This window comes from Garra rufa, chromosome 9 (genome assembly GCF_049309525.1).
Source record: "Garra rufa chromosome 9, GarRuf1.0, whole genome shotgun sequence".
NCBI lineage: Eukaryota > Metazoa > Chordata > Actinopteri > Cypriniformes > Cyprinidae > Garra > Garra rufa.
The window spans coordinates 36,120,198-36,135,121 of NC_133369.1; the positions used below are offsets into that span (position 1 = coordinate 36,120,198).

The window sequence follows — 14,924 nt, forward strand, 5'->3', positions numbered from 1 at the left end:
AAACTTATTTTATTCATTTAAATGTATTTATTTTATTTTATTTATGTAGTAAATGTTTTTATTCATTCATTCATTCATATTATTATTACTATTATTTATTTCTATTATTGTACTGTTTTAGTTTTAATGTTCTAATGTTTATTTTATTCCTTTTAATACATTTTATTTAGTTAGTTTTAATGTTAATAAGATCTTGAATCCACAAGTTTACATATCGCCTTAGGTATGTCAGATTAAAATTGTATTTATTTTAATTGGTTTTCAACTTGTTTTATTAATTTAACATATTTATTTAGTTTATTTTATTTATCTAAATAAATACATTTAAAAAAATGTAGTTAACCTATTTATCTATTATTTGTTATTCTATTATTTACTATTATTTCTATTATTCTACTGTTTTATTCTATAATTTAATTCTAATATTTGTTTTATTCATTTAAATAACATTTTTATGTAAATAAAGCCTTGAATCTCAGATTTTATGTATCCCCTAAATATTTCAGATTTTATTTATTTTAATGTATTTATTCAGTTTATTATATTTATCTAAATACGATTTAAAAATTGGATTAAAAAAAGTAGTTTATTAATTAATAAATACGTTTTGACTTTTTTTTCTAAATCTACAATTTAAGATTGTATTTTATCTTTTTATCTTTTATTCTATTATTTACTAGTATGTCTATTATTCTATTGTTGTATTCTATTATTTAATTCTATTTTATTAATTTTAATACATTTTATTCATATTTTTATGTAAATAAAATCTTGAATCCCAGATATTTCAGATTAAAAATATTTATTTAAATTGTTTTCAACTTATTTTCTATTATCTACTTTTTTATGCTATAATTTAATTCCAAAACTTATTTATCTATTAACTTTTATTCCATTATTTGCTATTTCTATTCTACTTGTTTTATTAATTTTATGTAAATTAGGTATTTAATCTCAGATTTTATGTATCCCCTTAAATATTTCAGATTAAAATTTAATTTATTTAAATTGTCAATTTATTTTATTAATTTTAATGTATTTATTCAGTTTATTATATTTATCTAAATACGATCCAATTTTTGTGGATATTTTTTCAAGTAATCTTTTATTTCTGTTATTCTACTGTTGTATTCTATAATTTAATTACATTTTTATTTATGAATTTTAATACATTTTATTAATATTTTTATGTAAATACAATTTTGAATCCCAGATTTTCATATCGCCTTAGATATTTCAGATTTAAATTGTATTTATATAAAATGTTTTTCAATTTATTTTATTCATTTTAATGTATTAATTCAGTTTATTTTGTTTATTTAAATTGTATATTTTTTTTAAATGTAGTCCTTTCTTAATTATTGATTGATTTATTTGCTTTTATTCTATTATTTACTATTGTCTTTTTCTACTTCATTCTTAAATTTAATTATCATATTTATTTTATTCACATTTAAACTGTAGATTTTAAAAAAGTATAATTGATTGACTTTTAATATATATTTTTTTCTCTATTGCTTACTATTATTTCTATTATTCTACCGTTTTACTCTATAATTTAATTCCAAAATGTATTTTATTAATACATTTCAAAAAATGTTCATGTAAATAAAGTTTGTTTTGTTTAAAAGACCCTAAACTGTAGATTTAAAAAAAAAAAAAGTAGTAAAAAATATTTATCTATTTACTTTTAACATATTTTGTTTTATTACTTACTATTATTCCTATTATTCTACTGTTTTATTTTATAATTGAATTCCAAAATGTATTTTATTAATTTGAATGCATGCATGTTATTTAATAATTTTTTTAATGTAAATAAGATCTTAAATTTCAGATATTCTACATGGTCTCAGACCTTTAAACCATGTATACTGTTAAGTTCTTAAAGAAAAACTGTCAATTACAGATTGTAACTAATATCATGTTTCCCCAACCCCCCGTTTTCACCTTTCAGCTGACTATAAAGAGAGCTTCAGCACCATCGGCAACATCGAAGAAATCGCTTACAATGCCGTGTCCTTCACCTGGGACGTCAACGAGGAGGCAAAGGTGAGACTTCAGCTTCGATTCTCCGAGTTTTACTCTACTGTTAAGTTTGCAGTGTGCGGGTCAAGATGAAGTTGTTTGATAACAGCTGTTGAGCCTGAGGAGATGTTACAGCTCCCTTCTCCTCCTCTTCCCTTCAGCATCCAATTCACTTGTCAGGAGGATTTTTCCTTCTTAGTTCCAGTACTTAACAAGCTTACTTTAAGTGCACACTTAAGGGAGGAGGTCCACCCAGTACTCATGGTCAATATTTGTTTTTAAAACGAGGCTTTTGAAGTAGCCTGATGTGTCATTGTAATAGCAAGTGGAAGACTTTATAGAAATTCCCTACCTTTGGAAATCCATCATTTTATTGCTATAAAGTACTCATTTAGATATATAAAAGATATGGTGTTTCCGGAGAAAGGGTTGTAGAATTTTTAAACGTTCAATTTTGAGCCAACTTATGATGATTTGATACTGTAGGAGGATATTGTAAGATTTCGGTGTTACTCTGTATTTGTTCAGCCATCATTTGCTCGCATGCACCCACATGCACACAGAGTCCAGAGCAGATCTGTTGTGAAAGATTTGTCTGTGTATGCAGTTGCTAACTGATTCCTGTCAGAATTGATCACGTGGCCCTGAGAACGCAAGTGGTTCTCATAACATTGAACAACAAGCTCCTCTATGAAACAACAGCTACAGGCACAGACATGAAAGGACGGGAGACCGTCAGTGGGAAACTATTTTCACCTCGGGCTGAAAGATTCGCTACCTTTCATCTTTCAACAGTCGTTTTTCCAGTGTCTCTTGATATATTGGCATAAGACAGGTTACAGTTGGGAATATTTCAAATCAATTTAGTTTTGCTTACTATTTGAATAAACCGCAGACAGGCACACAATGATAGAGTGCTTATGCGGTTTTTGTTTAGAGTCGCCATTCAGAGATTTTAAGATTGTGAGCGTATTTAACAGAGAAGATTTACTATTCACTATTAAAGCTCACTAGTGCTGTAAGGTTTTGTCAACACAGAAGCTGGATGGGTGTTTTAGAGATTAAAGATGGACTAGTGCTAAAAGATTTTTGAATGAAAAACGGACATGAACTGCTGTGCTTTCTTCACTATGTTTTAAAAGTCTGGGAGGCCATCCAATAATAGCTTTATATTCAGAACTAGTCTATTAATCAAACAGTGTGTAATTTCACTACAACCTCTATCGCCACTAGCATCACCAAACTGAATTGCAAAAATAATGAATTTTAGGTTCAGGTTTACAGAAAGCTCCCTATGTCTGCCATTAGTCGAACAGATAGACGCACCTCCTCCCAGTATGCCATTGGTTGCGACAATGATGCTAGTCTTGGAGCATTGCTGCACATTTTTGTAGCTTTTATAAGCATCTTGCTGTGTTAAGTTAAAAAAGGTTAGGGTTGATTGACAGCTGGTTTTGAATTTTTTTTTAAAACACTGTTTTTTTAGATTTCAACACAAAAATATGGCGTTTGAACAGCCCCTTACTTCATTATTGTCTAGTTTTTAAACACACAAATATTTTGTGTGAACAGCACCTTACTGCAATGTTTTTTTGTGTGTTTTAAAATGCAAACACGTGTGAACAGCACCTTACTGCACTGTTTTCTAGTTTTAATGCAAAAACACGTTGTGTGAACGGCCCCTTACTGCAATATTTTCTAGTTTTAAAATGCAAAAACATGTGAGCAGCCCCTTACTGCACTGTTTTCTAGTTTTTAAACACAAAAACATGTTACGTGTGAACAGCTTACTGCACTGTTTTTTTTTATTTTTCAAACACAAAAATATGTTGTGTGAACACCCCCTTACTGCACTGTTTTCTATTTTTTTTAAACACACAAATACGTTGTGTGAACAGTCCCTTACTGAACCGTTTTCTGTTTTTTAAACACGCATACGTTGTGTAAACAGCCCCTTGCTGAACTGTTTTCTAGTTTTTAAACCCACAAATATGCTGTGTGAACAGTCCCTTACTGAACCGTTTTCTGTTTTTTAAACACACATACGTTGTGTAAACAGCCCCTTGCTGAACTGTTTTCTAGTTTTTAAACCCACAAATATGCTGTGTGAACAGTCCCTTACTGAACCGTTTTCTGTTTTTTAAACACACATACGTTGTGTGAACAGTCCCTTACTGAACCGTTTTCTAGTTTTTAAACCCACAAATATGCTGTGTGAACAGTCCCTTACTGAACCGTTTTCTGTTTTTTAAACACACATACGTTGTGTGAACAGTCCCTTACTGAACCGTTTTCTAGTTTTTAAACCCACAAATATGCTGTGTGAACAGTCCCTTACTGAACCGTTTTCTAGTTTTTTAAACACACATATGCTGTGTGAACAGTCCCTTACTGAACCGTTTTCTAGTTTTTAAACCCACAAATATGCTGTGTGAACAGTCCCTTACTGAACCGTTTTCTAGTTTTTTAAACACACATACGTTGTGTGAACAGTCCCTTACTGCACTGTTTTCTATTTTTTTAAACACACAAATACGTTGTGTAAACAGTCCCTTACTGAACCGTTTTCTGCTTTTAAACACACATACGTTGTGTGAACAGCCCCTTGCTGAACTGTTTTCTAGTTTTAAACCCACAAATATGCTGTGTGAACAGTCCCTTACTGAACCGTTTTCTAGTTTTTTAAACACACATATGCTGTGTGAACAGTCCCTTACTGAACCGTTTTCTAGTTTTTAAACCCACAAATATGCTGTGTGAACAGTCCCTTACTGAACCGTTTTCTGTTTTTTAAACACACATACGTTGTGTGAACAGTCCCTTACTGAACCGTTTTCTGTTTTTTAAACACACATACGTTGTGTGAACAGTCCCTTACTGAACCGTTTTCTAGTTTTTAAACCCACAAATATGCTGTGCGAACAGTCACTTACTGAACCGTTTTCTGTTTTTAAACACACATACGTTGTGTGAACAGCCCCTTGCTGAACTGTTTTCTAGTTTTTTAAACACACAAATACGTTGTGTAAACAGTCCCTTACTGAACCGTTTTCTGCTTTTAAACACACATACGTTGTGTGAACAGCCCCTTGCTGAACTGTTTTCTAGTTTTAAACCCACAAATATGCTGTGTGAACAGTCCCTTACTGAACCGTTTTCTAGTTTTTTAAACACACATATGCTGTGTGAACAGTCCCTTACTGAACCGTTTTCTAGTTTTTAAACCCACAAATATGCTGTGCGAACAGTCACTTACTGAACCGTTTTCTGTTTTTAAACACACATACGTTGTGTGAACAGCCCCTTGCTGAACTGTTTTCTAGTTTTTTAAACACACAAATACGTTGTGTAAACAGTCCCTTACTGAACCGTTTTCTGCTTTTAAACACACATACGTTGTGTGAACAGCCCCTTGCTGAACTGTTTTCTAGTTTTAAACCCACAAATATGCTGTGTGAACAGTCCCTTACTGAACCGTTTTCTAGTTTTTTAAACACAAATATGCTGTGTGAACAGTCCTTTACTGAACCGTTTTCTAGTTTTTAAACCCACAAATATGCTGTGTGAACAGTCCCTTACTGAACCGTTTTCTGTTTTTTAAACACACATACGTTGTGTGAACAGTCCCTTACTGAACCGTTTTCTAGTTTTTAAACACACAAATATGCTGTGTGAACAGTCACTTACTGAACCGTTTTCTGTTTTTTAAACACACATATGTTGTGTGAACAGTCCCTTACTGAACCGTTTTCTAGTTTTTTAAACACACATATGCTGTGTGAACAGTCCCTTACTGAACCGTTTTCTAGTTTTTAAACCCACAAATATGCTGTGTGAACAGTCCCTTACTGAACCGTTTTCTGTTTTTTAAACACACATACGTTGTGTGAACAGTCCCTTACTGAACCGTTTTCTGTTTTTTAAACACACATACGTTGTGTGAACAGTCCCTTACTGAACCGTTTTCTAGTTTTTAAACCCACAAATATGCTGTGCGAACAGTCACTTACTGAACCGTTTTCTGTTTTTAAACACACATACGTTGTGTGAACAGCCCCTTGCTGAACTGTTTTCTAGTTTTTTAAACACACAAATACGTTGTGTAAACAGTCCCTTACTGAACCGTTTTCTGCTTTTAAACACACATACGTTGTGTGAACAGCCCCTTGCTGAACTGTTTTCTAGTTTTAAACCCACAAATATGCTGTGTGAACAGTCCCTTACTGAACCGTTTTCTGTTTTTTAAACACACATACGTTGTGTGAACTAGGGCTGGGCGATTAATCGAAAAATAATCGAAATCGACATTCAGAACCTATAATCGTTAAAATTTTTCCAGGAAGATTATTTCAATTACTTTCCCTTTAAAAAACACAAGCGCTCCGTTCCGTTATTCCGCCGACATGTCGATGGAGAGCTTAAACAGTATTTATACAGTAAAAAGTATTTACAGGATATACAAGGGTAATTTTATTTAGAGGAGATACTGCTTATTTTCTACTTTTAATATGAAAAACATTGAAAATTATTTATTTTGTTTCCAATAGTGCAAGCTATTTATTTTCACTAATTTAAGAAAAATGTGACTTTTCGTTTTAAGCAATGCTTGCTTTAATTTCAGTTGTTCAACACTGATGTTCAATTAATAATCATAGATCGTAGATAGTGTGTTTCCTTCAATTATTTTAAAATCAAGTAATGCACCCTTCATCCAAAAATCTCTCGCTTGTAATATGTGAACATATTTACTGTACAAAACTTGTCAGTGAACTATGAGGGCAAAAAAATAATTATTATATAAATATAATTAAATATAATTTTATTAATAAATAAAATAATCGTTCATTAATCGTAATCGGGTTAAAATGTTCAATTAATCGAGATTTTGATTCTAAGCCAAATTGCCCAGCCCTAGTGTGAACAGTCCTTTACTGAACCGTTTTCTAGTTTTTAAACCCACAAATATGCTGTGTGAACAGTCCCTTACTGAACCGTTTTCTGTTTTTTAAACACACATACGTTGTGTGAACAGTCCCTTACTGAACCGTTTTCTAGTTTTTAAACACACAAATATGCTGTGTGAACAGTCACTTACTGAACCGTTTTCTGTTTTTTAAACACACATATGTTGTGTGAACAGCCCCTTACTGAACCGTTTTCTAGTTTTTTAAACACACATACGTTGTGTGAACAGCCCCTTACTGAACCGTTTTCTAATTTTTAAACACACATACGTTGTGTGAACAGCCCCTTACTGAACCGTTTTCTAGTTTTTAAACACACATACGTTGTGTGAACAGCCCCTTACTGAACCGTTTTCTAGTTTTTAAACACACATACGTTGTGTGAACAGCCCCTTACTGAACCGTTTTCTAGTTTTTAAACACACATACGTTGTGTGAACAGCCCCTTACTGAACCGTTTTCTAATTTTTAAACCCACAAATATGCTGTGTGAACAGTCCCTTACTGAACCGTTTTCTAGTTTTTAAACACACATACGTTGTGTGAACAGTCCCTTACTGAACCGTTTTCTAGTTTTTAAACCCACAAATATGCTGTGTGAACAGTCCCTTACTGAACCGTTTTCTAGTTTTTAAACACACATACGTTGTGTGAACAACCCCTTACGTCACTGTTTTCTAGTTTTTAAATGTACAGAGTATTATGTGTGAATGTTTCCTTAGTTTTGTTTTGTCTTTGAAAAACATGTTCTGTGTAAAGGAGCCTAGTACACTACGGTTATGTGAGAGCAGCTCCTTGTGTTTTTAAATGCAAAAATGAGTTCTGTGTGAATGGCCCCTTATTGTGATTTTTTTTTTTTTTTTTTTTTTCATGTATTCTGTGAGAACATTCCCTTTATACTTTAGCAGCTTGGTAGAAAAACTGCCCCTGGCTCTTTTGTCATAAGATAATAAGACATGATTGCCTGGTCATACTTGACCTTTTCCAAACTCACAAATGCATGTTTTGTCAAGCTGATTTGTGTATGCATCTTGCTTTTTTTCCCAAGGTGTTCGTTACGGTGAACTGTCTGAGCACCGATTTCTCCTCACAGAAGGGAGTCAAAGGTCTTCCACTTATGATCCAGATTGACACCTACAGTTACAACAACAGGAGTAACAGACCCATCCACAGAGCCTACGCACAGATCAAGGTCTTCTGTGACAAGGTTGGTGCTGCATCTGCATTGTTGTGGGTCAAAGGACCTGAGTCATTTGAGTCAGGAACTTGAATCATTTTATTCGCACAAGTTGTACTATAAATGCTACAGTTTACAGTGGAAATTTCCTGTTTGCCATTGCCATTTAGTAGCTGTAATAATGTGATCTTCATGTAGTGTTTTTGTAACTACTTAATTGATATTTAGTTATTATTTAATAAAAGTAATTTTTAATGACAATGTGTGACAACAACAATAGTCAGTACGATCACACTAGCATCTCTTCTGTACAGGGAGCTGAGCGAAAAATTCGTGATGAGGAGAAAAAGCAGCTTCGGAAGAAGGTCAAAGGTCAGGCTGTTGGCAACCAGGGTCATGATGGTGAGATTTCTGTCAATCAACCATACATTCTTTTATTTAATATAGCAGCATTATCCTTAGATGCTGTATGTATCATTTTACTCATGTATGTGCATTTTGTGATGAGTAAGAATATGACTAAAAACAAGTTTGCATTGCAGGTTTTGACCTAATATGTGACGACTGTGACCTTGTCGTCTATAAAACATGACTACATGTGTTTCTCGGCGTCAATTTGCTGATTTTGACTTGAGTCATTGGTTTTCTTTCACTCTATTAGGTAAGAGAGGAAGTTTTGCCACTTTAGCCCAAAAGAGGCCAGATATTACGCTCTTCAAAACATTGACAGACTTGGAGTCCCAACCTGTGCTCTTTATCCCCGATGTCCATTTGAACAACCTCCAGAGATCCGGACAGGTAAAAAGAAAGATGAATGCAGTTCTCAAAGTGATATCAAGTGGTATTGATCAGAACTAATTATTGAGGCGTAGTCTCTTAGTAATAACTAGATCATTGTGAGTTGCTTAAATTGTTCGACTGGATGTAATCTCTGTTTAACTGAATTATCAAAAGTCACTGCTTTTTTAAGTCTCTGAAAGTTTTAAGTCTCTGTAATGTTTTGTTTTCTCTTTGTTTACAGGTGTTCAGTTTTGGCGTTGAAGAAATGGAGAGTGATGGGTCCGTGTATGTACAACAAATCTCCTGTTTTAATTATGATAGAAGTATTATTGGTGTTTAGTGATGCAATATATTACATTTAACTTAAAGCAGTATTTAATAGGACTTTTGATTTAATTTTTAGCAAATCTCAACAAGAATATAACATTTTTATAAATCATTATACATTATACTTTATTTAATGTTGTGAAACCTAAGTTTGCATAAAGGATTTTCACTCCTGAATTAAAATTTCATGAAAATATACTCACCCCCATGTCATTCAAGATGTTCATGTCTTTCTTTATTCAGTCGAAAACAATAATTAAGGTTTAAATTGAATTGAGGAAAACATACCAGGATTTTACTCCATATAGTGGACTTCATTGGTGACCAACGGGTTGAAGGATCTACACGATCCCAGCAAATGAATTAGGGTCTTATCTAGCAAAACGATCGGTCATTTTCTAAAAAAAATATACAAATTTATATACTTTTTAACCACAAATGCTCATCCTGCACTAGCTCTGCGATATGTATCCGCGTCTTCACGGATTACGCAATCACGTTGATAAAGTCACGCGTGGTTAGTTCATCATCTGTGTGCTTCGGTACATAAATGTAGGGTAGGGCGAAAAACTCGTCGAACTTCAAAATCATCCCACATGATTGTTTTACCTTTTTTTAAAGGGTGTTTGACTTTCTTTGCACTTTCGCATTGTAAACACTGGGTCGTTTATTTCCGACTATGCCATCTTTCCATCACGACTACTAATGTGTGAAGTCAAGCTAATGCAACAGGAGCATTTGTTTTTAAAGAATATATAAATTTATATATTTTTCTGACCCTTACCTTATTCCTTGGCTGGGATTGTGTAGAGTCTTTTGAAGCTGCATTGAAACTGCAATTTGGACCTTTGACCTGTTGATCCCCATTGAAGTCTACTATAAAGAGTAAAAAATGCTGGATTGTTTTCCTCAAAAAACTTAATTTTTTTGCGACTGAATAAAGATAATCTTGGATGACAAACATCCGACTAGTAGAATCAATCCAGTGTGTTTTAAATGTATCTGTAGCATTGAAAGTCATCATTATGATTCTAAAACTCTGTTTTTCATGCAGGGTGCCCATGAAAAGACCATGCCGGTCATCAGAGGATGATATTCCACTACCCGCCAAATACAGCAGAGAGGAAAAGAGAGGTATGATTTACTACATACTGTAGGTGTTAGTTTCACATGTCAACAGATTGCGTCCTATTCTTCTATAATTAATAATGAATGATATTTTTCTCCAGTCCTGCTGTATGTAAGGAGAGAAACCGATGAGGTTTTTGATGCACTGATGCTAAGGTCTCCAACACTGAAAAGTTTGCTTGAGGCAGTAAGTACAATGTCACGCAGCAGTGCATACTTGCAACACATGGGATGTACACTTTGAGTCTTAACAGACAGAAGTGATTACGCTTTACACTGCGTTTAGCAGCAGATCAGATTACTTTCCATGGAATACAACAACAGTCAGGCTTGTCAAAAGATTTAGTTTTAAGAATAAGTTCACTTCCAGAATAAAAATTTCCTGATAATTTACTCACCCCCATGTCATCCAAGATGTTCATGTCTTTCTTTCTTCAGTCAAAAAGAAATTAAGGAAAATTTGAGGAAAACATGCCAGAATTTTTCTCCATTTGGAGGACTTCAGTGGCGATCAACAGGTTGAAGGTCCAAATCTCAGTTTCAGTGCAGCTTCAATGGGCTCTACACAATCCCAGCCGAGGAATAAGGGTTGCAACGAGTGAAACGATCAGTGTTATTCTTAAGAAAAATACAAATTTATAAAAAAGCATTACTTTTTGTAGTGTTATAGTAGTACAATTAATCATTTATTGTGGCCAAAAGGAATAGATCTTGATGTTCTTGTATGTTATTAGGGGTTCAAGAGTGTAGCGCTGAATTGTTAGAATGGCCAAGCATCAGCAGTCTTCACATAAAACTGAATGGGCTGACCAAACCGTAACTCCTAGAGACTTTAAATTTTGGAGGGATGGTAGTACTCACATGGTCTACAATGCCACCAAGGCTCGCCCCAATTGGCCTGACAAGGGCGCTATAGCAATCAAAAGTACAAAATTGCTCAGGCTTAAAGGGATAGTTCACCCAAAAATGAAAATTGATGTTTGTCTGCTTACCCCCAGGGCATCCAAGATGTAGGTCACTTTGTTTCTTCAGTAGAACACAAACGAAGATTTTTAACTCAAACCGTTGCAGTCTGTTAGTCATATAATGGCAGTGAACGGGCACCAAACCATTGAAAGTAAAAAAAAAACATGCACAGATAAATCCAAATTAAATCCTGCGGCTCGTGATGGTGCATTGATGTCCTAAGACACAAAACAATAGTTTTTTTTGCGAGCAACTGAACAAGTAAGTAGCTGAATCTAAGGTCACATGAAAAAAGTTGCAGAGCTTGGCCACTTGGTGGCGCTATAAGAGGGAAAAAATAAAAACGACCATAACTATGCAACGTTTCTCCTATCGACATGAAAATCGGTTTATCGTACCGATTATCGACATGAAAATCGGTACGCACAATCTAGGTCCAAAGTGCCACAAGTGGCTATAAGGATGTTTGCGTTTCTAAAAACATGACTGCATAAGCTGATGAACTTCGAGCACATATGAGACAAGGTTAACAGAGGTCACTTAGAATGAAACTCGGTGGGCCTGTTTGACTTATGGCCCTAAAGGTCTGTGAGAAATTGAAAGGAAATCAGCCACTGGGGCCATTTTTCGGGGGCATAAACGATTGTATATTGCATGGTTTTTCACACATTTTCTAAGAAAAATACAAATTTACGTACTTTTTAAAACCAAAAGTCAACCTCACGCATTACGTGATTACACACTTGTGACACAGAAGTACCAAAGTACGGCCTTTACTAAAGGTAAAACAATGACGAACAATGAACAATTCTGAAGTTTGAGGAGAAATTGCGTGTAACCTTTCCAACATGATTACGTCATGTGTGTGCAAGATGAGCATTTGTGGCTAAAAAGTATATACATTCCCTTTTTTTTTTTTTTTTTTTTTTTTGAGAAAATGACCAATCGTTTTGTTAGATAAGACTTGAAGCCCTTTGAAGCTGCATTGAAACTGCAATTTGGACCTTCAACCCATTGGCTCCCATTGAGGTCCACTATATGGAAAAAAAATCTAAAATGTTTTCCACAAAAAACTTAATTTGCGACTGAAGAAATGATCATCTTAGAGTAAATTATCAGGAAATTTTGGAAGTGAACTCCTTTAAGCTGCTGTTTGGATTAAGTTCTCTTTTGTTGTTTCTTCAAGATATCAAGCAAATATTCTATTCCTGTGGACAAGATGACTAAAGTCTATAAGAAAAGCAAGAAAGGGTGAGTAAACATACTAGTGCTAAATGTGTTTAATTGTTTAATTTTGCAATTAAAGTCTTACATTTTCATTTAATGTCTAGCATCCTGGTCAACATGGACGACAACATCATTGAGCACTACTGCAACGAAGACACATTCATCCTTTCCATTGAAAACCAGGCAGACTGTTTCCGGGTCACTCTCACTGAAATCTAACGCTAGTGCCACAATAAAACAGTTCTGCTAAGAGGACTTCTGTTACCCTAAAGGAGCACACAGTTCATTCTGTGCCTCTGTTTGGTTCTTATGAGCTCTTTTATGAATATTGGAAGAGCATGCTTTCGGAAGTTGTTGATGTGGGAATGCACTTCTGGACCCGCTTTATGATGGACAACACAAAAAATGCTCTTCCAAAGCACTATAATATGCCATCAAGTTTTATGGCTTTTATTTTCTTTGATGTGCTGTCTCCCCCTTGAGGCCAACAGTGTGAAGTCAGACATTTGCATGCATTTAATCTTTTCATGTATCAATTCTTGCATAATTTTTGAACATAAAAGAGATGCTCTCATTCTAGGCAGACATATTATGTTGTAATATGCACAACAAAAGCATATATTGAAGAATGGCCCAAATGCTACACTCTACTTTTACTTTGTGTTACATGAATGTATAGTTTACACATTTTCTTCGTTGTGTTGTATGTCGTTTTGATGAAAAAAAAAAAACACCTTGTACATATTTTTTATGGTTTATTTCATCAGTTGAATAAACAATCTTCACTGTCTTACATTCACATGTATTAATTTGGAAAACTGTGGTCTGACCAGTTTAAGTTTTAGTCATTTATAAAACCTGCAGCAAGAGGAAAACCAGATGTTCAACTTTCACACAAACGCACAGACATCTATAATCCATTATGTGCACATTACCATTTAAAAGCTTAGGACCAGTAAGATTTTTTTTTAAATTATTTTTTAATTAATAGAACTGTTTTCAAGTCTAATAAGAAATGTTGTTTTGAGCAGCGAATCAGCATAATAGAATTATTTCTGAAGGATTGTGACACTGAAGACTGGAGTAATGATGCTGAAAATTCAGCTTTGCCAACACAGGATTTGTTTTAAAATACATTAAAATAGACAGTTGTAGTAATAATATTGCAATTTTACAGTATTTCTAATCAAATAAATGCAGCCTTGATGAGAATTTTTTTACTTGTATTGTAGTATATAGCAGCGAACTTTAAGTAAATTGTTATTATTTAACTGTTTTATTATTTGCATAAAATTTTCATGATATGTATATTTCTGCATTTTTCTAAATAGTGGTATTATGTTAATAATCCCGTTTCTGATTTTTGGAGAACAGCGTTTTAAAAGCACAATTGATTTCACATTTTAATATGCAAACACACCCTCTGACTCTCATTTGTTTCCCAGGCTTTAGGTGTGTGTATAATTACACAGGCACAGGTGTCTCCATCCCAGTCTATATAAGAAGGTTCAGTCTTTAACCCTGGGGATATTTGCTGGCTTTGAGTTCTATAACTGCTGATTCATTCTGATTTCTGTTGCTATGTAGTGTTAGTGTTCCTCCGAAATTAATATGAAAACCTTTGAGCTGCATTTGACAAGTTTCCAAACAGGTTTCTGAAGTTTTCTGAGAAACAGGTCATATACGGTGACCCAGAGCTTGAGTGGTACTATGCAATTCAGTAACACAATAACCACACTGTCAGCTTCCTCTTTTTGAGTCCAGGCTAATTTGTTATCTTTGTTTTTACACATTAATCTGAACAGGAAGCCAATATTTAAGTTAGCTGTCCTGTTTATTTTCCTCAGTATGTGGCTTAACTAATTTTTATGATTTTTTTGTTGTTACAGTAGTACAATTGATCATTTATTGTGGCCAAAGGAATAGAGCTTCAGCGTAGCGCTGAAACCCTATTTTAATTGTTAGAATGGCCAAGGATCAGCTATCTCCACATAAAACTGGTCGTTTAAACCAAACTGTAAGTTGTAGAGACTTGAAACTTGGTGGGATGGTAGTACTCACACCGTCTACAACATCACCAAAGCTCGCCCCAATCGGCCTGACGGGGAGGCTACAGCGATCAAAAGTACTACATTTTGGGGTATTTTGAATCTTTTGTGAATCAGTGCAGGAAAATTCTCTGGAAAGTGAATATAACTACTTATCAAAAAAAGTTGAACTTTCAACTCTCCATTGTAAGGGGACGCCAAAACGCCAAGACACCTTTACTAAAAATGGCTAGAACTTTTGAATGGAATAAGATATCTTTGCCAAACTCACAACGCTCA

At 34.1% G+C, this 14,924-nt stretch overlaps 1 protein-coding gene across 1 annotated transcript in view; it reads left to right on the forward strand.

Moving 5' to 3' along the window:
• The window catches only part of LOC141343247 (grainyhead-like protein 2 homolog), a 40,988-nt gene extending 28,094 nt beyond the window's left edge, over nucleotides 1–12,894 (forward strand). The window contains exons 2-10 of the mRNA XM_073847843.1: nucleotides 1,958–2,052; nucleotides 8,041–8,199; nucleotides 8,484–8,571; nucleotides 8,858–8,967; nucleotides 9,191–9,234; nucleotides 10,331–10,410; nucleotides 10,506–10,591; nucleotides 12,557–12,621; nucleotides 12,702–12,894. Coding sequence (XP_073703944.1) covers nucleotides 1,958–2,052; nucleotides 8,041–8,199; nucleotides 8,484–8,571; nucleotides 8,858–8,967; nucleotides 9,191–9,234; nucleotides 10,331–10,410; nucleotides 10,506–10,591; nucleotides 12,557–12,621; nucleotides 12,702–12,816 — 842 coding nt within the window. The 3' untranslated portion in view covers nucleotides 12,817–12,894. The remainder of the gene's footprint in view (nucleotides 1–1,957; nucleotides 2,053–8,040; nucleotides 8,200–8,483; nucleotides 8,572–8,857; nucleotides 8,968–9,190; nucleotides 9,235–10,330; nucleotides 10,411–10,505; nucleotides 10,592–12,556; nucleotides 12,622–12,701) is intronic.
• The last annotated feature ends 2,030 nt before the right edge of the window (nucleotides 12,895–14,924 follow it).